General features: G+C 38.3%; 2 protein-coding genes across 7 annotated transcripts in view; both read left to right on the top strand.

The window, feature by feature from the left end:
* The window catches only part of SYTL5 (synaptotagmin like 5), a 230821-nt gene that overhangs the window by 46295 nt on the left and 160443 nt on the right, over positions 1-24083 (top strand). The gene's annotated exons all lie outside the window — the stretch shown is intronic.
* Positions 20111-20580, top strand: LOC131400867 (huntingtin-interacting protein M). Its single transcript, XM_058535639.1, has one exon. The coding sequence runs from the start codon at positions 20159-20161 to the stop codon at positions 20492-20494; it is 336 nt and encodes a 111-aa protein (XP_058391622.1). The 5' UTR covers positions 20111-20158; the 3' UTR covers positions 20495-20580.

Genomic DNA, 24083 nt, shown 5'->3' on the forward strand with positions numbered 1-24083 from the left:
ACACAGAATCCCTTTATCACAAATGCAATGTGAGATCCAGGGCAAATGAGTTTTCCCCTATCTATGAAATTGGGGTTACAGTTCCTTCTTATATACCTCACAGTGTGGTTATAAAAGAATCAAAAAGAGAATCTGACAAAAACCTTTTAAAAATAATAAATGGGATTATAATTTATTGAGTAATATGTTTTTGTTGACATCACATTTATACTCATTTGGCACCATAGTATGGATTATTCAGAAAGTGTTGATTACACATTGGTCTCCTTCCAGGGTACTTGGAGCAATAAATAGTACAAACTGGTTGTATGTAAATTTGTTTGAAAATATCTAAATTCTCCATACTTCTTTTAATTTATGTAACAGATTTTAAGACTCCAAAGACAAGGATTCAAACTATTTACTATATTTGCAAAATTAATGAGGTGAATGACTTGAATTATCTCTCAACACCATCTGTATCTCTTTATCCTGGAAACATATAATTAGACTGACATCTTTTACTTGTTTCTGTCCTTATTGTCAGGATTAAGAGATGACAGCCTTGAATTTTTTAGGTATGGGGGAATTTCTCACGTATTCTTAGTTGGGACTCACCATTAGCCAGTGATTTCCTGACCAGTAGGTATAAGGAGGGTCTTAGAGTTTAAGTGAATTTATGATTACCTTTCCCCAAAGGATTCTATGAATTGGCTCAATAGCTATTTGCTACCTGGGGACTCAATTTCAAGGTCAGGTTTTCGTAAGGCCCCCTTCACTCTCCTACACTGGATCCCAAGCTTGCAACCTGAACGTTTGTATGTTCTGGAGCTTCTTGGGTGTCACCACAGTGTGATTATGAGAGGAATAGGAGACAAAAGTAGAATTCAGTCATTTACTTGTGGCCTGTTTCCCATGGTGAACCATATTAAAAATGAACACACACACATTTTACTGATTCTCCTAATCCAGTTCTACTGGTTGAACTGTGTGGGAGAGATACAAAATATGACTGTGTGGAATAATACAATTCCAAGACAGACATGTTATTTAACGTACAGTCTGTTTAAGACCCAGGAGAAGAAATTCTGTGATTGTAGCTAGAGAGCTTAGAGTTGCTGGTTCTTGTTTATGCTCAGTATAATTTGGGGTACTTTCCTGAAAAATCTGTGCTTAAATCAAGTCATTTTAAATGGAATTGAGAAGTTTACTGTTAAAGTAAGTTGTGTGAAACGTTTTATAGGGTGTATAATCACTTAATGTGCGTGCCTAAATTTTCATATATCAGGTTTTCTTAAGATTTTTTTTTCATTTAGATATGTAATTTTAACTTAAGGTACATCTATTATCATTATTATTATATTTGAATTAGGAGAATTTCTTTTATCTAAAGAATGGTCCATTTTATAAATTACAATGGAATAGTGCTCATAAATTTCTTGTTTTTAACAATAGATTCTTATTTTAGACTATTTTGAAGGCTATTTACACTGAATTTATTCACAGCCATCTTCATGGTAATCTTGACTGTCTCTTTTTAGAGAAGTGCAACATCTTAAAGATTCAGTACACTAAAATTTGCATTTTTTAATAAAATCAGATAATTTAATTCTTTCTTCAGATGGAACTCCTAAATAACTTTTTAAAAATCAGCTTTATTGAGGTATAACATATACAATAAAATTTGCCAATTTAAATTGTATAATTTGATGAGTTTTGACAAATGCATGCAGTTTTTTAATCATCACAAACAAGATATAGAACGTTTGCATTACTTCAGAAAGGTCCTTCTTGTCAATTTATAGTCAGTCCTCTCTCCCAAGCCCCTGGTAACTACTAATTTGCTTTCTTTCATCATAATTTTGCCTTTTCTAGAATTTCATGTATGTACGTAGAATCATACTGTACGTAATCTTTTGTGTCTGGCTTATTTCACTTTGTATAATGCCTTTGAGGTTCATTCATATTGTTACTTGTGTAAGTAGTTTGTTCATTTTTACTGCTGAGTAGTATTCTATTATATAGATATATTACAATGTGTCCATTCACCAGTTGATGGACATTTGGGTTGTTTACAGTTTGGATCTATTATGAATAAAGCTGTTACGATGATTTAAATACAAGTATTTCTGTGGATATCTATTTTCATTTCTCTTAGACAAATACCTACTAGTGGGATTCTGTGTCTTATGGTAACTGTAAGGTTTAGCATTAAGAGAAACAGCCAAATTGTTTTCGAAGTGGCTGTACCATTTATTATTCCCAACAGCAACGTACAAGAATTCAGTTGCTAGCATATGGTAAGGTCAGTCTTCTTAATTTTAGCCATTTTTATAGGTGTGCAGTAGCATCACATTATGATATTAATTTGCTTTTCCATAATGAAAAATGGTGTTAAGCATATTGTCATGTGCTTATTGGCCATTCACATAGCTTTGATGAAGCATTTGTTCAAACCTTTTGCCCATTTTTAAAAGTTGTTCATTTTCTTATTGTTGAGTTGTAAGATTTTTTTTTTTACATGCTCTGGATACGAATCCTTTACCAGATATGTGTTTTGCAAATATTTTCTTTCAGTGTGGCTTCCCTTTTCATCTTCTTAAGAGTATTTTCCTGAGACTAGAAGTTTTTAATTTTGATGAGGTGCATTTTGTTTACGTTTTTTCTTTTGTGGTTCATGCTTTTTGTGCCCTAAGAACTCTTTGCCTAACCCAAAGTCCCAAAGTTTTTCTGCTATGTGTTCTTCTAGAAGTATTATAATTTTAGGTCTAGGACTCATTGCAAGTTAACTTTTGTATATAGTGTGATGTAAAGTTTGAGATTAATTTTTTTCCATCTGGGTATCCAACTGTTGCAGGGCCATTCATTGAAGACTATCCTTTCCCCATTGAGTTACCTTGACACATTTGTTGAAAATCAGTTGAGAGAGAGAGAGAGAGTGTGTGTGTGTGTGTGTGTGTTGGAGGAGGTCTATTTCTGGACTCTCTAGGTCCCTAGTATACATGTAAAGTAATTTCTGAGCTGTGAAAACTTTGCTAATAATTCATCTTCACCACTGCCACCATATTGTTTACTCTGTTCTTTGTGCTAAGTCTGTATCTCATATATATTTCTGTCATTGACATACATAATGTATGTATTATGACATACATAATGCTTTTCTTAGTATACATACATAGCTGTCCTTCCTAGTAACCTGTGAGCTGCTTAAGGAGGACTCTGTCCTCTTCTGTATTCTCATGTGCTAACATCAGGCACATAATAGGCATCCAATATATATTTGTTGAATTAAAATGAACAGAATATGGAAATTAGGTTAAAATGTTAAATATTTTTACCCATATGATTGTAATTGGTGTTATTTTTACAAAATCTAAGCAAATTTTCTCGCTTTGTTAGTTGCCTAGTATTGATAGATAGCATCAAAGTCAACTTTTTTCCTGACATCATGGACAGTTTAATTTTGACTAGTTGGTTAAGGTTTTCTTCTTAGAATCTGTTCTTTGACCTGATAATAAAAACAAGTCATAACTGTTAGTATACGCCAGTCACTGTACTAAATACTAACGTGTATTATCTCATTTAATGTTCACAACAACCTTATAAAGCAGTTACTATCATTATCTTTATTTTATAGATGAGGGAACAGAACTAGGAAGGTAAATAACTTGCCCAAGATCATGCAGATGATCAATTGCAGAGAGAATGCAGGAAACCCTTAATTTAAACAGCACACTATAATCATTGCCTGGCTTCATCTAGGAAGGTTAAGTTGTGAATTAACTTTCACCTGAATTAAGTGGTGTCAGTCCTCAGGGTTTGAAATATGGCACAATATCCTTGATAAAAAGTGAGGTGCTGAATTTATTGTCATTGAGTATACGTGTAGTTATATTCTCAGGCAAAGTTGATTGTTTCGTATCATATTTCTCAGTATGTAATATCTAATATCTGTTACATCTTGCTCAAGATATTACAGAAAATGTTATGATGTGATATTTAGCCTGACATTTCCCTTTTAGAAAGACATTCCTTTGGGCATGAAAGCTATTTGTCCATCTGAGCCTTGTCAGAGATACAAATGCCACAGGGCCAAGCCCCTCCTGATCAGCTACTCCCTCATTTATTTACTTACACTGGACTTTATTAACAGAAACTGGAAGCAGGTTATGCATCTGGGTAGAGTGGAGGATCTTGGGAAGGATGGGTCTTATAAGCAAAGAAAGCCTAAAAGTATCCATGGTTTGCATCTCAATTTTTCCCGACTCTAATGCAGGCCCAAATCCCACCCCATCCCAACTCCAATTTTTCTGATAGGTATGGATTTCAAACCAATTTTCTCTAATCCCAGAAATGGTGCTTCTTACCTTATCCCAAGACTGAAGAGTTCTTGTATATAGCTCCCCTTCTCAATATGCCACTGATCATCTTTGAGAATTTCTCATCACTTTCTTTCTTTACCTCACCAGTCTCTGAAATCTGGCTTTGTGGTGATGCATTCATTCTAGTACTTATGACAGTAATAAGAAGAATATTAAAAGCTAACTTTAAATAGCATTTAATATCTGCTGTTTGCCTCATATTACGTTTATCTTCTTTAATCCTCATGGCAACTGTATGAAGCAAGTTCTATTTTCACCTTCATTTTATACATGAGAAATGTGAGGCTTAATCATTAAGTTCCTTGCCAAAGGTCACATGGCCCTTAAGTGGTAGAGGCGGGGCATGAACCCAGCTTTGTTTTATGGAGGAATGAGTGCTGTTAATCACTACATCATAATGCCTCAGAGAAACCCCGTAATGCCTCAGAAATGGATCTGGGACCAGTTTTTGAGCCAAACAGAAGAGAGTATTATAATAATCATAGCTTGTATATCATACCTTGTTCATAAAGCATTGTTACATCCGTTATCTGTATATGATTTGTATGCTGCCGTTTTTTTTTTTTTTTTTTCCTATGAAGTTACATTTGCAGCTTAGCAGTAATGTTAGGAAGACATTGGGGAATTTAGGAAGTGCCTCCTGCAGGAGTAAGAAGAGGAATCTGATAAGATGACCTTGAGGTGAGTGACAAGATCAATTTTTTTGCGATTACTTTAATGGGTTACCTACCTACGTTGCTTTGCAATGAATGTACTCAGCTTCTTGACTAAGTGATAGGAGAGAGACTTGAGAGGAAATAATTCGATTTATTTCTAACCTTTCTGATTCAGAATGTGTCAGTTCATTTAGAATGTTTTGTCTAGGACAGATTCTCATGTCCCCTGAACATTTGCATGGTTCCACCTGAAGGTTAAAGGATGAAGTGGATGGTCCGTGACAGGGCTTTCTAAGATTCAAAACAAAACAGAAATACAAGACTGCTAAGAATTTAGAAGTCCCGTGTTTTAACTCTGTCCCTTCATTACCTACCCATGTAACTTGGAGCAAGAATATCTCTGAGCCTAATTTTCTTTATCTATTAAAAAGATGATTAGATAACAACCAAAGGCCCTTCTACCTTTAAAATTCTTTGAGTTTAACTCTATTCTTAATGTTTTCTAAATTTATCTAATCTTTATTTATAGTAGATGCCTTACATTAATACCACTACTGAGGAATACCATATAACAGTGATTCTCAAACTTTTTGGCCTTGGACCTTTTAAATCTTATTGAGGACCCCAAAGAGCTTTTGTTTATATGGGTTCTATCCATCAATATTTATCAGATTAGAAATTAAAACGGAGAAATTTTTTAATCATAGGAATCTGAAAGCGCTTGTTCCATTCGCCGTCAGAGTGATGGCATCATTGCAGATCATACAGCCTTAGGAAAGTTCCACTTTACACTCGTGAGAAAATGAGGGTAAAAATAGAGCCAGCCCTGATGGCCTAGTGGTTAAAGTTCGGTGCACTCACCACTTCAGTGGCCTGGGTTCATTTCCCGGTTGCAGAACCACACCACCTATCTGTCAGCTGCCATGCTGTGGTGGCAGCTCACATAGAAGAATTAGAAGGACTTACAACTAGAATATACAGCCATGCACTGGGGCTTTAGGGAGAAAAAAAAAAAAAGAGGAAGATTGGCAACAGACGTTAGCCCAGGGCAACTCTTTCCTGCCAAAAAAAAAAAAAAAAAAAGAGGTTCAAACAGGTGACTTCTAAGGGATATTCCTGCTCAAAATGAAAAAAAAGAAAGGCAAATAAAATCTTGGTATTATTATGAAAATAGTTTCTGTTTTCAGACTCACTGAAAGGGTCTTGGGGATCCCTAGGGGTTCTTGGACAACATTTTTTGAACTGCTGCCATAGAATTTGTGTATTTAATTTCTTTATGAATGAAAGCAAATTAACGTTTAGATAGTCCAGTTCACTATTATCTGCCCCACATCCTGGTTCCTTCTTCAATTGTGGGTTAATGTATTAACAGGACAGGCCTTGTTCAAGAACTATTTTATAACAGTGCTATTCATCTGTTCTCTTTCTCTGGACACCAGAATCCAGGCCCAAGTTGTTGGTTGGATCCAAGTGGTTGAAATACATTTTTGTTGATACTCAAAGGAGTTCCTTTAAGACGTTATAATAATAACTGAAGGATTAATTTGAAAAAGATAAACACACATTGTGGGATAAACAATATAGTGTGTACTAAATAATTTGAGAAAAATTTAGATACAGCAAATTAAACATAATATAGAGTACAGTTCTAGTATTCCAATTTATACTTTACTAAAATTAGGTGAAACCAATGAAATGTCTCTGGTTTATTTTAGGATTTTCTTCTCTTTTAGTCATCTAGGTTCTAAGTTATCTATTAATCCTTTGCTGTGAATCCTCCCCCAACCCCCACTGGACTGTTCACTTCTGCATATACAGGATTTTCTATCAGTTTTAGAGGATTCTCATTCTTTCTAACTGTAATTGCTTAGAGTTCAAACTTGAAGTCCAGAATTCTCACCAACTGTAATTTTATTGTTCTGGCTGTGCTTTTCTTAATATACTATTATGCAAATTTGTTAATTTTTAAATTTAATGAAGCTCACTGCCCTTCAAAATTACCTGCAGTGGATTACTGGAGAATGACCTCAGTCTCTCCACTCTATTGGGATGATAGAGAGGTATGGTAGTGCATCTTGCCTTTTTGTTGGAAAAGAGCAGTTTGAGATTGAATGTCCCTGACAAAAAGTCTTCTTCAATGCCAAGCAGTGCTATTAATTTCTTTGTCATTTTATTATCCCTCCTTGGCAGATATTGTTGATGCTTTACCCATAACACCTCAGTATTTACTATTCCTCCACAAGCCAAAGTTTTCTTACTGTAAGCATGTGTGACTCTCGGTCTGGGAACTTTTTCTGGCTATAGATGTGTGCTTTGGAGTACAGGGGTGGGCAAAAAAAAAATTTCTAGGGATTTAAAACCTACAGAAGCAGCTCAACCAATGATAGGTAGGAGTTTGTAGATAAATACCCCAATTCCCTTGCTTTCAGTTGAGACAATACTGGGGCATGTTCTACAGTCTCCTGGACGTCTCCAATGGAATTGAGCCCCAGTTGCCCAGAGCAGAAGCCAGCTCATTAATGTACCTTGCATTGGTTTCCTTCCCTTCTCTGACTCACTACTGGTATTCCCGGTGTCACCATCCATTTGCACTCAAATCCTTGTCTCAAGTCTGCTTCATGGGAAACCTAAACTAAGATAACGCTGCCCAAAATCTGTGTTTTTGTCTTTTTAGTGTCCCATGTCCACGTATGGACTATCCACATCAATACTTCTTGCTCTATATAGCACTAGTGCTAATTTTTAATCCAGGTCTGGTCACTGTTCCATGGTAGCAGCCTACAGTCAGTGATGTCCTGGCAAATGTTTAACAACCAGCTTCCCTCCCAAAAACCCTCATTTATAGCTTTTGTTGATTACCGCGGAATACATACTCGCACCATGGCTGATTTCAAGCTACCAATATGATGTCACTGAATGTGAGTTGAGAAGAGATGTGCACAGTTGACTCCAATGAGCCCATATAAGCTGGCTTTAGCACACCATTGCTTACTGGGGTAAACTGTCACAAAATGAGGTACTGTAGAGATGAGTGAGTGACAGAATTTTTTAATGCTAGAATATAAATATCATCCAATTATATTCCCTCATGGTATAGATGAGGACCTTGAGGTTTAGGGGGAGGAAGGGATCTGTCTACTATCTAACACAGTTAGTTAGGGAGACCAAAAGTCAGGTCTTCATGGTTCTTGTCCATTGGTGCAGATGACAAGGAGCAGAGAGTTTGTGTCATAAGGGGAAACAAAAAGTATCTGGTTTTCCAAGTTCATTGGTAACGGTGAAACGTGTGTTGAGGGTGTAGGATCAACTAGGAGATAGGGTTAGATAAGGAAAAATGTAGTTAGTGTCTTAATAGGTTGTTTTCCACTCTCCCTTCCATCCTTCAACAAATAATTCATTGATTGCTTCTGATATGCCTGGAATAATGTTAGGTACTGGGGATTCAACATTGTATGTAACAGACAGTTCCTGTCCTCCTCCAGTTTACAAACTAGTAAGAATAAAGATGCTAAACTATTAACTGCAAGTCTATCAAGTATTAAGAAAAGAGAAGTACAAGGTGCTGTGTATTAAAAGAGACCTAACCCTAGCCTGGGACTTCAGAGAAAGAGGATTCTAGGGAGAGCAGACAGACATGGGGCTCAGAAAGACTGATTTGCAGAGCCAGATTAAGGGCAGGTAAACAGTGCTGGAAGTGTAACAAGATAGAGAAAATTAAAAGAACTCTCAGATTATTGTATATGACTGTAAGGAATATTTAATTTGCTACTTGGTGTGAGGCGGGTTTAGGGAGTGAGAGATGGGGAGTCATTGAATGGATTTAACCATGGGAGTAGCATGCTTAATTTATCTTTTTAAAAAGATCCACCATGCTTGTGGAGTAGAAAAGGAACCACGCTTGGGCTAAACCAGGAGAATTACTCTGGTATCATTCAAGTCTCACAAATATTTGGTGGGTGACCACTCCAATAATTCCATAACACTCCAGTGGTTTAGCTTAGCAATTGGATAGGTGGATATAATATAAATATTATCTATGATATTTTGTTTTATTTATACTTGCCAATCTAATTTCTAATCTTTATCCTACCCTAGTAGATGTCTGGCTATAGATCCTCTATCTTAAAACGTAATAATAACAGTAAAAATACTGGGCACTGTTGTAAGTACTTTACAAATATTAACTCATTTAATATGCACAACAACTCTATAATGAAGGATCTATACTTTTCCTTATTTTAGTAAACTAAAGCACAGAGAAGTGAACTGCACAAGGTTATCTAAATAATAAGTGGTAGAACCAGGATTCAAACCCAAGCCTTCTCACTCCAGTGTCTGAGTATTCTCCACTGTGCCATAATCACTTTTTATAGTTTATCATCTATGTAGGTAATTAGTTGTAACAAGTTCAACAACTGTATTCCCTTATTGAAGTAAATTCTCTTCAGCTATGTGATTTGCCAGTTTGACTATATTTGTCTTATAACTTTGTTACTTGGTTGGAATAATTGAACTTCTTATTTAGATAATCAGAGTCCAGAAGTTATAGGCTCTTATTCCTCTGTTATTTACTTAACAAACACATAGAGTACTTATTATGTAGCAAACACTGTTGTAAATGCTTCACAGGTACTAACTCATTACAACCCCAAAAGGTGTGTACTGTCATTTCCATTTCATAGGTGAAGAAACTGAGGCACCAAGAGTTTAAATAAAATGCTAAGATCACACAGCTAATAAACTAATTGGGAATCAAACCTAGGCAATCTGGCTTAAAGATCATACTTTTAACCTCTAGACTGCACTCTTTATTACCCAGAACATTTCAGCTTAGTCCCAAACAATTCTAATTTGTTGAATGATGAGAAATGGTGTTTCACCTTTCTAGAATAAATACTTTCAATTCTTCTAATCTTTCCTGATAGTACAACTTGGCCCTGATGTGCACTGGTTATTTTCAGTTTGAGATAGGAAAGACAACATCGATGAAGTGAAAGCAGTACAATATTCTGAACTTTTCATATAAACTACTTGAAGATTAATTCTATAGCCTACAGTTTCTTAAACCTCATCCTCTTACACCCCAGGATGGATCATAGGTGCTCCATAATTTGCTTCTCGATTGATTGATGTGTCATTGATTTCCACATTAGAACTGATATTCTGAAGGCCTGCCTAATTTTAGGTCCTATGACATGAACAACAACCGCAAAAATCTCTATATTTTATTATTAGATATATATAAATATGAATTGGAATATGACTTCTATTAAAATTCTTCTCATATCAAGTATATATTCTAGAGAATAGATATCATCTTTAAAAAATTTTGTATTTGATAGATGTTAGCTCACAGCCGCTCTTCCTAAGCAAAAAGAGGAGGATTGGCATGGATGTTAGCTCAGGGCTGATCCTCCTTACACACGCAAAAAATAAATAAATAAATAAAAATTTTGTGTTTCACTTTTGTATGGAGCTGTAGTGGCTTGTAATTGAGGAAAATCACTCATCAGTGTCATCCCATCAAATTAGCTCTGTCGTTACTATTTCTTGAGCAAATACTTGAAAAAGTGCAAATCTACACCATTCAACTCTGTGTCTTGATGGGCTCAGGTAATAAGAATATCACTTTAGCTTTAAATAACATTTCTAGTTTTCAGAACATTTTCAGATGCATAATCTCTTTTGATCTTTTCTGACTTTCTATAATACTTTCACTTCATCTATGTTGTCTTTCCAACTCAAACTGAAACTCCAGGCGTTCCCATAATAACCAGAGAGGAGATGACGTGGGTTTGTAGTGTAAATATGTCAAGTGAACTTCAACTCAGTGAAATGCAGCCCTTTAAATGCTGTCTTAAAAGATAACATGACTCACAGTACACATTTTGTTTTTATAGGTGACTAATACTTCACAGATATATGATTGGTGATTACCAGTACAAAGGACTTTGCACCCATTTCCTGGATTTAATCCATTTCTTCCCCCTCTCTACTTCCCTTGACCTTGATAAGATCCACCTTGTCTGGATAACTGTTTTCACTACCCATATTCCTAAAATGGCCTCCTGGCTGACTTTTGTTTTTCCTGTGGTTATTGTTGAACTACCCAGTGGAAAACATAAGCTTCTCAAGTTGAAAAACTATCCATATCTTTTGGAGAAAGGCAACCAACCAAGATCTCCTGGGTTATTTAATTATTTTGCAAACATTATTGAGAGCCTAGTAAATTCTTGGCATTGGGCTTGGCATTAGGTATTCAAAGATGAATAACACTGACCCAACCTCAAAGGTTTCTTGGTCTTTTGAAGTATGTGAAACCAGAGTGAGAAGTATTTGAAATTGATACCTGTATGTTCTACTCATAGCTATGCTTCCTGTATAAACTGAGGAGAAAGAGAATTAATAGTTATTAAATAATATGAACTATTGCTTTGTATGTAATCTCATTTAATGCTTCTCCACTTTGTGCAATTTTTACAGATGAAGAAACTTAGAATCTGAAAGGTTACATAATTTGCTTAAAGTTACAGAGAGGGCAGTGCTGAGGTTGAACACAGGTTGAGGCTGAAGCTCAACCTGACATATCAGATGTGTTTGATCCCAAATTCTGAGCTCTCTGGACTACTTCACTACATATTCTGCCTCACAGCTCTCCATCATTCCAGCTTGGCTTTTCACATTGAAAAAGAAAATCTTAATAGAAAGAAAGAAAAAGGAGAGAGAGGAAAAAAAAAAAGCAAACAAAGGAAAAGCCAGCAAAGTAAGTTGGAGCAACAGCTGGGGTTTAAAAAGTGTGGAAATTTAGACTGATGAAGCAAATGCTATCTTGTACCATGGATTAGCATATAACATCTTATAAACATCTATGTGCTAGGATGTGAAATGGGAAAATGCATAGGCTCTGAAAGTTGGATCTTTAATGACCATAAGACCCTTTTACATTAGGATGGTTTACATCATCTGCCATTTCATGGCAGAGGACCAGTCAACCATTTGAAGCAGTTCCAGTGGCAGGAAATGCATATAATATTTGAGATAGTCCATCCCATTTTTGAACTACTGTCATGGTAATAATGGGCAAACATCTAATACCTGTGATTTCTACGTATGGATCCTAGTTCTGTCCCTGAAGCGACATAGAATTCACTAACTGAGCAAATACTTTTTGGCCATGTCCTAAGTATGAATTGAAGAGAATTCTTGGCTTGCAGGGGAAGAAAATCTGCTGATTGTCTGGATTTGCAGTACTCTGATTCCTGGGATAGTTTTTTCTTATTGTGCCTTGTGAACTTGTTTAATGTCAGTAAACCCCTGATCTACTTTTAATGTGCTGGCAGGGATCGAGTTTCTGAGCCTGGGCTGAAGGTGGAATCCTTCAGATATTTTTACCAGAGTCATGACTGCTACTCTAGGAGGTCTCTCAGTAGCCAAGCTATTGGGACTTTGGTGGGAACTCACCACTCTGACCTTGCTAAGTGAAACATGAACATCTTTGTGATATTCTCCATGTACTGATTCACTTAAGCATAGAATGCTAAGGGAACAATTAGGAGGACAGCTCTTCTAGACTTGGTGAGATAAGATGTTCCAGATCCAGCAGACATTAGAACTAATTTTAAAAGATGAAAGAAGAGTTAGCCAGGAAAAGTTGGATAATGGGTGTGGGGGACAGGATATGTCCTAAGAAGGAACACTGTGTATGATGGCACAAAGGCATGAGAGAACATGAGATGTTTGAGCAACTGCAAAGGATTCGTATGACTTCCTTAAAATTTTTTCAATTATATGAGGTATAATTTGTGTACAATAAACTGCATCCATTTATGCAATTCAATAAGGTTTTTAAGAAAAATCAACTTTATTTTGATATAATTTATGCATAATATAATGCACATATGTTAGTGTGCGGTTCTTAGAGTTTTTTTAAAATTGTGGTGTAAAACACATAAAATTTACCATTTTAACTATTTTTAAGTGTACAGTTTGGTAAAGTTAAGTATATTCACATTGTGGTGCACAATCTCTTAACAGTAAACCGCACTCAACCTCCTTTATAGGACTTTACCAAGAAAAATAATTCGTCTTACCCTTTGTATTTTCATAACACTTGGATTGAAAATATATTGGTAATAAGGACATTGATCAAATGAGACTCATAACTTGTAATCATTAAAGCACATTTATTTTTCTCTATCACTAAACTCAATGAAAATAGTTTTTTCCCTTGTCCAGGATGAAACTTGAGCAGGATTTACAACTTTTTTCTTCACTTATACATAATAGAAAATCTAGTGATCGCTATAAGGCCACGGACACAGAATAATTTAGTAAATTATGGCCAAGAAATTAGTACGTAGGGCAGACCATAATTAAAATGAAACTCCTTTGATTTGGAGTGTGAAAATCTTTCCCACACACTTTCCTAAAAATATATAGCACTGAGGATAAATGTGAAAAAATGACCAAGACGTGAAGGTGGCTGTCACTGGGCTCTGGAGATGGTTTTCCACTGATAGGGAAGGGTTTGAAGAGTTTATTTTCATTGCTACATAAAATTTCATGGTATAAACATGCCACCGTTTAATCATTATTTTTGAAAATTAACTATTGTGTTGTTGCAAATATTTTGCCTCATCAATGTGGCAGCGAACACATTTGTGTTTAGCTCTTGTGCCTGTGTGCAGGAGTTTCTCTAGATAGTTTATCACAGAGTAAATTTCCTGGGTCATAGGGGATGAGGATCTTCAACATTTAAAGATAGTGCCAAATGGCTCTTTAAGAGTTTGTGTTGTTACTATCTTTATAAAAACCTTTAAATTCTTATTAATCTGATAGGTATGAAATTTTACTTCATTGTCATTTTAATTTGCATTTCACTGATTATGAATGATATATTAGTCAGTTTGAGCTGCCATAACAAAATACCATAGCCTGGGTGGCTTAAACAACAGAAATTTCTTTTTTTCTTTCTTTTTATTTTTTTTTTGTGAGGAAGATCAGCCCTGAGCTAACATCCATGCCAATCTTCCCCTTTTTGCTGAGGAAGACCGGCCCTGAGCTAACATGTATTGCCAATCCCCCTCGTTTTTTTCCCCTTTTTCTCCCCAAAGCCCCAGTGGATAGTTGTATGTCATAGCTGCACATCCTTGTAGTTGCTGTATGTGGGACGCCACCTCAGCATGGCTGGACAAGCGGTGTGTCGGTGTGCACCCAGGATCCGAACCCGGGCCGCCAGTAGTGGAGCGTGTGCACTTAACCACTAAGCCACGGGACCGGCCCCAGAAATTTCTTTCTCACAGTTCTGGAGGCTAGAAGTCTGAGATCAGGGTACCAGCATGGTCAGGTTCTGGTGAAAGCTTGCAGATGGCCACCTTCTCACTGTGTGCACACATGGCAGAGAGTGAGAAACCAAGCAAGCTCTCTGGTGTATCTTTTTATAAGGGCACTAATCCCCTCATGAGGGCCGCACCTTATGACTTCATCTAACTCTGAGTACCTTCTGAAGGCCCCATTTCCAAATACCATCATATTGGGGGCTAGGGCTTCAACGTACAGTCATTCAATAAGGTTTAATCCATGTATACACCCATGAAACCACGGCCATAATGAATTTACAGAATATTTCCAGTTTCCTAGGGCCCCTTGCAGTCTATCCCCTCCCTCCACCCTGGCTACAGGACAACATGATTTACTTTCTATCTCTATGGATTAGTTTACCTTTTCTAGAATTTTGTGTAAATGGAATCACACAGCATGTGCAATTTTGTGTCTGGATTCTTTCATTCAGCAAAATGATTTTGAGATTTATTCATATTGTTGTGTGTATTGGTACTTTGTTCCTTTTTGTTGCTGAGTGGTATTTCATTGTATGGATATTCCACATTTTGTTTATCCATTCACCTACTGATGGACATTCATGATGTTTTCAGTTTGAGGCAATTATGAATAAAACTGGTATGAACATTCATGTACAAGTCTTTTTGGGGTCATATATTTTCATTTCTCTTGGGAAAATACCTAGGAGTGGAATGACTGTGCAGTATGGTGTCTAACTTTTTAAGAAGCACACAAAAGTTTTCCAAAGTAGAATGCAAACTGGTGCAGCCTCTGTGGAAAATGGTATGGAGATTCCTCAAAGAATTAAAAATAGAGATGCCCTATGATCCAGCCATCCCACTACTGGGAATCTATCCAACGCACCTGAAATCGACAATCCAAAGAGGCTTATGCACCCCTATGTTCGTTGCAGCATTATTCACCATAGCCAAGAAGTGGAAGCAACCTAAGAGTCCCTCGACTGATAATTGGATCAAGAAAATGTGGTATATATATACAATGGAATACTACTCAGCCATTAAAAGAGACAAAATCATCCCATTTGCAGCCACATGGATGGGCCTGGAGGGTATTATGTTAAGTGAAATAAGCCAGAAAGAGAAAGACAAACACTGTATGATCTCACTCATATGTGGAATATAAACCAACACATGGATGGAGAAAACTGTATTGTGGTTACCAGGGTCAATGGGGGTAGGGGGTGGGCACAAAGGGTGAAGGGAGTCATATATATGGTGATGGACAAACAAAAATGTACAACCCAAAATTTCACAATGTTAAAAACTATTAAAACATCAATAAAGAAAAAGGCAAGGATATTTAATATAGAGGAATGTGAAAAAATATGGAAATAAAATTCAAAGAAATATTATTAAAAAAAAAAAAAGTTTTCCAAAGTAGTTTTACCTTTTTATTTTACTACCAGCAATGTACAAGAATTCCAGTGTTTCTTCATCCTCTCCAACACATGATATTGTTGTTGTTGCTGTTGGCTTTTCATTACATTCATCCTGGTGGTCATGTACTGGTATCTCATTGTAGTTTAATTTGTGTTTCTCTGAAATGCTGGATATCCTTTAAAGATGTTGGATATCTTTTCATATGCGTATTGGCCAATTATATCTCTTCTTTTATGAAGTTCCTTTTCAAGTCCTTTGCCCATTTTTAATTGGATTGTTTTATGATTTTTGAGGCATAACATATTTTTGTATATTCTAGATACAAGTTCTTTGTCAAATATATGTATGGTATTTGCTTCCATTTTTTGGCTTACCTTTTAATTTTCTTAATGGTGCGTTGTGATGAAAGTTTTTAATTTTGATGTAGTCCAATTTATTCATTTTTTTAATGATTCATGCTTTTGGTGTCTAAGAAATCTTTCCCTAAACCAACATCACAAATAACTTCCCCTCTGTTTTCTTCTAGAAGTTTTGTAGTTTTGGCTTTCACATTTCAGTCTGTGATCCATTTCTAATTTATTGCATTTCATATATATACATCCATATTATTATTATACACATAATATTACATATTACATATATATCAATACATTATTATGTACATCATATATAATATGATCTAAACTAATGTATACTATTATATTGATTATTAACAAATAATATAATGTTATTAATATTATATACTAGTGTATTAGTTTAGATATTATATATGATATACATATGTACACACTATAATCTGATGTTTATGTATTTATTAATTAAAGGTAAGGGTTGAGCTTCATTTTTACCCATATGGATATCCAATTGTGCAAGCACTGTTTGTTAAAAAGATTATCCTTTCTCCATTGAATTATCTTGGTGACTTTATTGAAAATCAACTGACCATATATTTTGGGTCTATGTCTGGACATTTAATTCTGTTCCATTGATCTATGTTGTCTATCATTCACCAGTGTTTCACACAGTGTTTCACTGTATTTATCACTGTAGCTTTATAATAAGACTTAAGTTTAGGTAATGTATGTCCTCCAACTTGTTCTTTTAAAAATTGTTTTGGCTATTCTTGGTCACTATTACTTGAGCATATGTATTGTAGAGGGAATTGCAAAAGATTAGGACTGAGAGTTAGGCTAGGGCCAGACAATGCAGGATATTGTTAGTCGGGCTACACTGTTTTGTCCTGAAAACAGTGGAGGAGTATTAAAGAATTATTTGCAGAGGAGTAACATGGTTATATTTGCATTCAGGAAATCTTTCTGGGAAATCAGTGGAGCATAGATTGAGAGGATAGGACTAAAGGTTGAAAGACTAATAACCAAGGCTATTTTAATAATCTAGGAAAGAGATGATAAGGATCTGCTTTAGGGCATTGAAACTAGAATAGCGTTGTCAAATAGAAGTCTCTGGCATGATGGTAATGTTCTAGAGCTGCTCTGTCTGATAAAGTAGCCACTGGCTACATGTTTCTACAGAGTTCTTGAAATATGACCAATGGAACCAAGGAATTAAATTTTTAATTTTAATTAATTTAAATCTAAACTTAAATGGCTACATGTGGCTAGTGGCTACTGTATTAGTGCAGAGCTTGAGAGGAAGGAATAGCCTTCAGAGAAAATAAGGAGAAAAAGTGGAAAGGATTTCATCACTGATGGAGGTCAGATTAGGGGATAAGGATAAGGGAGAGAAAGAAGTTAAAGATGACACCCAAGTTTCTGTACTGTAGTAAATTATTTAACATCTGTGTTACCACTAGAGTATGAACTTAATGAGGCTAGGGCCTGCCTGTCTGAGTCAATGTTTTATCCCCAGAACCTTACATAGTGCCTAGCCTATAGCAGGTATTCAGTGAATATTTGTCAAAGGATGAAAGAAAGGGAGGGAGGGGACACAATCTGATAAAGCATTAGCCACGTTCAATATGATGAGACTAATATGAGAAGAAAATCTAGGAAGGGAAGTGGATACTAATAATATATGATGTATATTGAGGACTTAGTATGGTCAGGCACTGCTGCATATATTCTTACTTGCGTTGCATCGTTTAATCTGCACAACAGTCCTTTGAGTCAGATATTATTTTACAGACACAAAAGCTGAAAATTAGAAAAGTTAAGGAGCCTGAATAAAGTGACTTTACTGGTGGAAGTGTTAGAATGAAGGTAGTTTGGGCCCAGTTGTGGGACAAACGACTGTAGCTCTAAGACTCGGGTCTGGACTCCAGATAGATTTTGGAATCATCAGTAAAAGATGTTTACTGAAACATGTGAATGAAAGTGTTTGCTCAAGAAGAGAGAGTATAGAATGAAAATAGAGGTCTATGGGGAGAGAATCCTTGAAAGGAAACTGAGAAGTACTGAGGAAAAATGTATGTATGTAGGAGAAAACCCAGAAGAGAGACGTGTCCCAAAAACCGAGAGAGAAGAAGAGTTGAGGAAGGGGACTGAGTGGCCCACATCTCACAGGCTGGAGAGAAGTCTTCAGAGATAAAGACTGAAATGTGGCCCATGTTTTCATGGACTTAGCAACGAGAAAGTCACTGGGTCCACGGCAGAAGCAGTTTCCTGAACTGCTTGTAAAAGCAGAACTTGTAAGCAATGGATTGAAGATTTAACTGAGCAGATTTCCAAGAAAAGTGTGGAAGGCATGCCCTTGTTTCTTTTCGCTACTTATGGTAAAATGCTAGAGGAAAGACATAAATTGAGGGAAGAACTGTTAAGCAAAAAGGAACCAGGTCTGGAAGATATGAGAAATTCTCAACCTATCCAGATTACAAAAGACATTAAAATTAGAGAATCCACTGTCAAGAAAGCATCCTATAGAAATTAAATCAAGGATGTAGCTAGACATCCTTTTGCTAGTATCTCTGAGGGATCAAAAGATCAAAATATTCAATCAAATAGAGGATTCTCTGAAGCAATATGGGATGTGAATCCTGAATAACCCCAGCCATCTCAGCAGAAGCAAGGAATAGAGATGGGATTTTTCAGGAAGGATCTGCGAATGAGCCTCTTGTCTAAGAGCATGAATCTCTATGACGTACATGGGAGACTACAAGATTTTTGAGTATGTTAAATCAGCAGAGACAATGCCATCTTTAACTGAAAGAGTAGATAGAAGATGAAATGAAAGAAGGCTGTGAGACTCCTAAAATTTGACAAGCAGAAAATAGGCTAACAGAACTTCTCAGCTGCAAACTTGTGCTCAGTTCAAAATAAAGGAAAGATGATACTGAGGGCAGAGCCTAGGGCCTAGAGGGCAGAGCTACGGATCCAGGTGAAGTCATGGGATCAGAGGCAGGAGCCTCAAGCCAGAGTGGATTATTCTAAGGCCTTGAAATGTATGGAGGTTTGCCTGCTTGGGTATTGAAATTGCTTGGATCAGAGACTCTTTTCTTCCTTCTGCTTTCTCACTTTTGGAATGGAAGTGTCTATAACTGTTATCAGCTGGAAATGAAGCAAAAACAAAGCAGAAACACATAATTAGTGAAGAGGAAAATTAAAATGAAAAAAAAAAAAGAAGAAACATCTCTTGGTGTTTTGGCTTCACCTAAGATAGCGAAGAAAAGACACATCTGATCTTAAACTGAGCATGAGGTACACTTCTCTCTCTCAACAATGTTTACCTGCTTCTGACAGGTAAATCCATTGAGCATCTCATTGTGACTTCCAAGATGGTCGAAGGATATTTTTCAAACAGTGTAAAATCAAGACACTCATACAAATATGAAAGAACATGTGTTAAAAGATCCTATTTACTCCCTGAGGGAATGGGAAGATGTTATAGCTGGTTCAAAAGAAAATCCAAAGTTTAGATACAAGAATATTGATCAAGAATATTTAAATGAATGTGTAAATGGAGGCAAAACTGGTTTCATTACATAAGTGGAGGGACAATTTAATTTCTACTAGACAAGACATTTTACATGTTTATCAGTGTCCTACAACTAACAAAAGATTTTAAAAGAGCTCAAAGACAATGCAAGGCTAGAATCAGATAACATGGAGTGGTGTCCTAAAGACAGGGAAAAGTTTCTGTTGAAACACACATTTATTTTTACACTGTTAAAGTCAAGCAGAATATTACAATTCCCTCAAAATCAAGGTCCAGTCATTACAGTGACCAGATTCCTGTCATGGACATTTCTAGGCTAAGGCCTGATAAGGGCATGATGGACACCAGTGACATCCCAAAGCCTAAGATGTCACAAAGGCAGGATGTCCCTGACCAATCAGGGGCTAGAGCTCAAGGATATAGTGGGCAGGGCTGAGTGCTGGTGTCTAGAGAGACCCGGTCCAGCTGGAGAATCAAGCAGAGCTGACAGGACCCAAACCCAGCAGATATCATGGCAGAAGAGCAGAACCGTGACAGCTCCTATCAGAATCCAGCCTGTCTTCCAACAGCCGAGCTACAGTTCCCTGTGAGCTACCTGGACCGCCTTCTGCAGAAGGATGAACACGCCCAGCATCCGAGTTCATCCACAGAAGATTTCCTCGTTGCCATGCTCGACTGCCTTACCGACTACATCCTGGAGATGGTAGGCAACGAGGCCACCAATAGCAGTAGCATCCCACAAGATGTGGAGGGAGGAGTGAACAACAACAGAGAGCCCCAGCGCCAAGTGAAGGATGCGGCCTTCACTCTGTTTGACAAGATGCCCGGAGGCAGGAAGAACGGCTGAAGCCTGGGTCACAGAGCCTGGTGGGAGTCCTCAGCCACAGCTCAAGCAGAAAGTTCTCACAGCTGAGGAGTCCTGGCTTCTGTCATTCAATGAATGCTATTAAAGGATTAGAATCCATTGCTGTGTTTCTGACTCCTCTCCGTTTCTGTCATTTTGAGTTAGAGGTATCTGTGAGAAATCCAGGATGAGATGTCTTATGGGGGTTTGGAGGGGGAGAGGGTGTGGGCATTGTGGGATGGTGGGCAGTGTGGGATGCTGGAATCGGTGATTTCTGGGAGCAGTTTCTCATGGTGACAGTGTGGGGAGTGGCCGTGGTGGGAGTAGCTGGCTGAGGTCATGGGGAAAGAAGACTTCCTCACTGGCTCTGAGCAAGTCAAGGCCTGTGAGGCCAGGAGGTTTGGTGGGGGCGGGGGAGTGCTGGGGGGCTCGCGCTCGAGGCATGTCGGATTCCCAGAATGATGGCGGTAGCTGCAGAGGGCCTGAAGATCGTGACTGAGTGGCAAAGGCTTTATTCACGATAGGGAACGTCGAAAAGTCAGGAGGGGATGGCAACGGGGGTGGGTGGAGAGGGCGGCTCGGCAGTTGACATGAACTTAATGGGACAGGGGCTTTACATGAAGATTGAGGAGTGATGAGGAAACCATAAATAACTATACATAAAAGGAATTACCATCAGGTTGATTTCATTTATTTATACCCTGCCTCATTCCAAAAAAAGGAATCGAGACAGGAGTTATTAGCTAGTGCTGTGATACTCTGTGGAGTATATCCTTCTGTCCTCTTGTGAACACTGGTGAATTAAACAGTAATATTATATAAAAGCTACTGTCTGGTCTAAAACAGGCAATTCAAGAGGTTCTTCATTGTTATTAACTAATGAATGGGCTTACTTATAAATATATTTCATTTCAAACATAATTATCAATCTCATTCTCTGATGAAACCTCTGATCATTTTAATGGTCACATATTTGATAGAATAACAAAGAATTATCAGTGGCTGAATACATGCCTTGAGAAGTATAAGTATAACCTGTGTAAATTCTGTCCCAAATAGTGGACTCAGAAGCACATAGAATTCTTATAAACACTTTCATGTGCTAAGTTAAAAAAAGTTGTCACATCAAGTGTAGAAAACTAACCTTTCCCCTGTGTCAACGTTTGAGAATGTCACCTATTCATGGGATCCTCCAGGGCCACCCTCTGCAGCCTCCTGGCCTGTCATAGAGGGCTGGTCAGAGGCTGCCCAGCCAGCTTCAACAATGGGATCAGAGGACCTGGATTGGCCATCCCAGTTCACCACTTTGTGGCCCTGTGGTCTTGGATATTCATCTTCCCTCTGAGCAGCAGTTTCCTCGTGTGTCTAACGGGGATAACAAGAGTTCTTCCATCTTCAGGTTTTCCCAAAGATTAAGTCAACGTGTGTCAGTAAACTGCTGTGTGGCACAGTGCCTGGCACAGAGTACACCCTTAATAAAGAGCTGCATGTGTCTCCCTCCCTATAGACCAGATGCTTAGGCGTGCTTCTCCAAGGGGCTGCTGGCCTGGTTCTCATGTGAGAACTTGAGCCACTGGCTGTGAAAACCACAGCCTGCTGAGCATGTGGAGAGACAGACGAGCGCCATGCAGAGGAAGAAGCCACAACTACACCCAGGAAGCAGACGGTTCTCACCCTGGTTTCCCCTCTGCCTGGTGCCTCACTCTCTCTCTGCCTCCTTCCACCATCTATTAAAGCTTGGAGGTGGCTCAGCCTTTGCCTATTCACAGGCGGGTCCTGAGAATGATAGTGTCGGGATTGTGCTTAGAGCTTGTTGGAATATGTGCTTGTGTAAATCCAAGAAACTTTTCTTGCCACATAGTGCCATCGTACCAGATATTTACAGAAACCTCATTGTCAAGATGTCCACCCCACAAATTTGTGACTTGTCATGGAGAGCCATGAAGCCCTCCTAGCCTTGGCCAAGTTCAGCTGTTACTCTTCTGTTCATGTGAGTGGGAAGCAGGCCTCTCCCCAGCAACTGCAGGTGGAGAGTCACCTTCAGCTGATCACGTGAAAGCACCAGCTTTGCCACCGCATCCCTGAAGTGGAGCATCTTTGTGTCTAGGGCACGGTTTCCCATATTCCAGTGTCCTTCAGCCAATAGGGAGTGCCTCCAGAGTGGGTAATTCCAGGGAATCAATCATTATACTAAGATCTTGATATGTTGGTTAAATAGCTGTCTGACTTTCAAAAAAAAAAAAAAAACTGTTGATTTTGGCTTATGGCTATGGTTTGTTATAGAACTGAACATGGTCTTCTGGATTCTTCACTGGAAGGCATAGCTGAGGAATTGAAGGCCAGAGAAGCCATAATAGGTGGATACACCATGTCGAGTTAGCAGGTCTGTATGGTCAGGTGGTCCCCTTACAGTCCGTGCAGTCGTCGACAGCACTGGTCACTGTGACACGTGTCGGGAGCCAGGCTTCCTGGGCTCTTTCAGACTCGCTGATGTCCCAGGTGGAGTTTGGAGGTTGAGCTTTAACGACAGGTGTTGTCAAGTCCCCTGCAGAGTCACAGAGACACGGGAGAATGAGGCAGAGCAGCACTGCCATCCCTTCAGGAATGGTGCTTCAGCTGTGCTTGTGGATTTCACAGGAAACATGGGGGCCATGGCCAGCATGGTGTCGGTCTAAATGGGACACCCTGCCCTATACCTCTCCTACACATGCACACTCAGGGGAGGAAGGTAGCTAGAGAGTGAGAATCACTGCCCTTGGGAAAGAATGAGCCACCCACGTTTAGGCTTTTTGTGCCTTTTGAAAAGGTGAGGCGGGGATGGTGAGGAAGGATTTGCTGTAGCTTCGGCCCTGCGGATAGGCCACCATTGATGACCAGTGCCCTGCTGGGAGTGCAAAAACTAAAACCGGAGTGAGTAGGGACAGGGGCTGGAGAGGGTGTGGCTGCCAAACCGGGTCTGTGATCAAAAGCTGTGTCAGGGCAGGCCAGGGTCAGACACCAGACACAGGTCAACACAGGAGGAAACATCACATGTGAGAAGAGATGAGCCCAAGAGTTGAACGGGAGGGGAACATGGAGGGTAGTGTCGGCACAAGGTCTGGGCACTAGGCTGGCCTCCTACTGAGAACAATCTGTGAGAACGTTGGTGTTTTGAAGGCCCAGGCTCCCTTGGTCCCTGTATCTGACAAATCCTGCAGGACGTGGCCAGAGGAAGACCACTTAACTATTTAGAAAGGGCTTTTGGAGTCGCAAGATAGGATATAAGAAAGAGGAGACTATGAACATCAATATATCGTTTCCCTAAAGAACAAATTACAAAGTGGCAGCTCACAGACGTAATCCAGGCAGCAGATAGGATCACTGGGCCTACACTGATGTTTTTAAAGGAAAATTAATTAGCTCAACATTTAAAACTCAAGATCTTTTTACTTGGAAACCTCAATTACTGGCTTCTCTTGTGAAATCAAAGTGTCTGGGTATACATGGTTATAGTCAGATGAAGATGACTAGCTGCTGTCCCATTAATACTGGGCCACTCTGGTTCGCCACAGCACTCACCCTTCCCTGTTGTGTCTCATGTGTGACCCACTTC

This window comes from Diceros bicornis, chromosome X (assembly GCF_020826845.1).
Source record: "Diceros bicornis minor isolate mBicDic1 chromosome X, mDicBic1.mat.cur, whole genome shotgun sequence".
Classification (NCBI taxonomy): Eukaryota; Metazoa; Chordata; class Mammalia; order Perissodactyla; family Rhinocerotidae; genus Diceros; species Diceros bicornis.

What these genes read in the sequence shown, in the direction of transcription:
- LOC131400867 (XM_058535639.1), top strand. Translation starts at nt 20,159, where the DNA reads ATGGCAGAAGAGCAGAACCGTGACAGCTCCTATCAGAATCCAGCCTGT.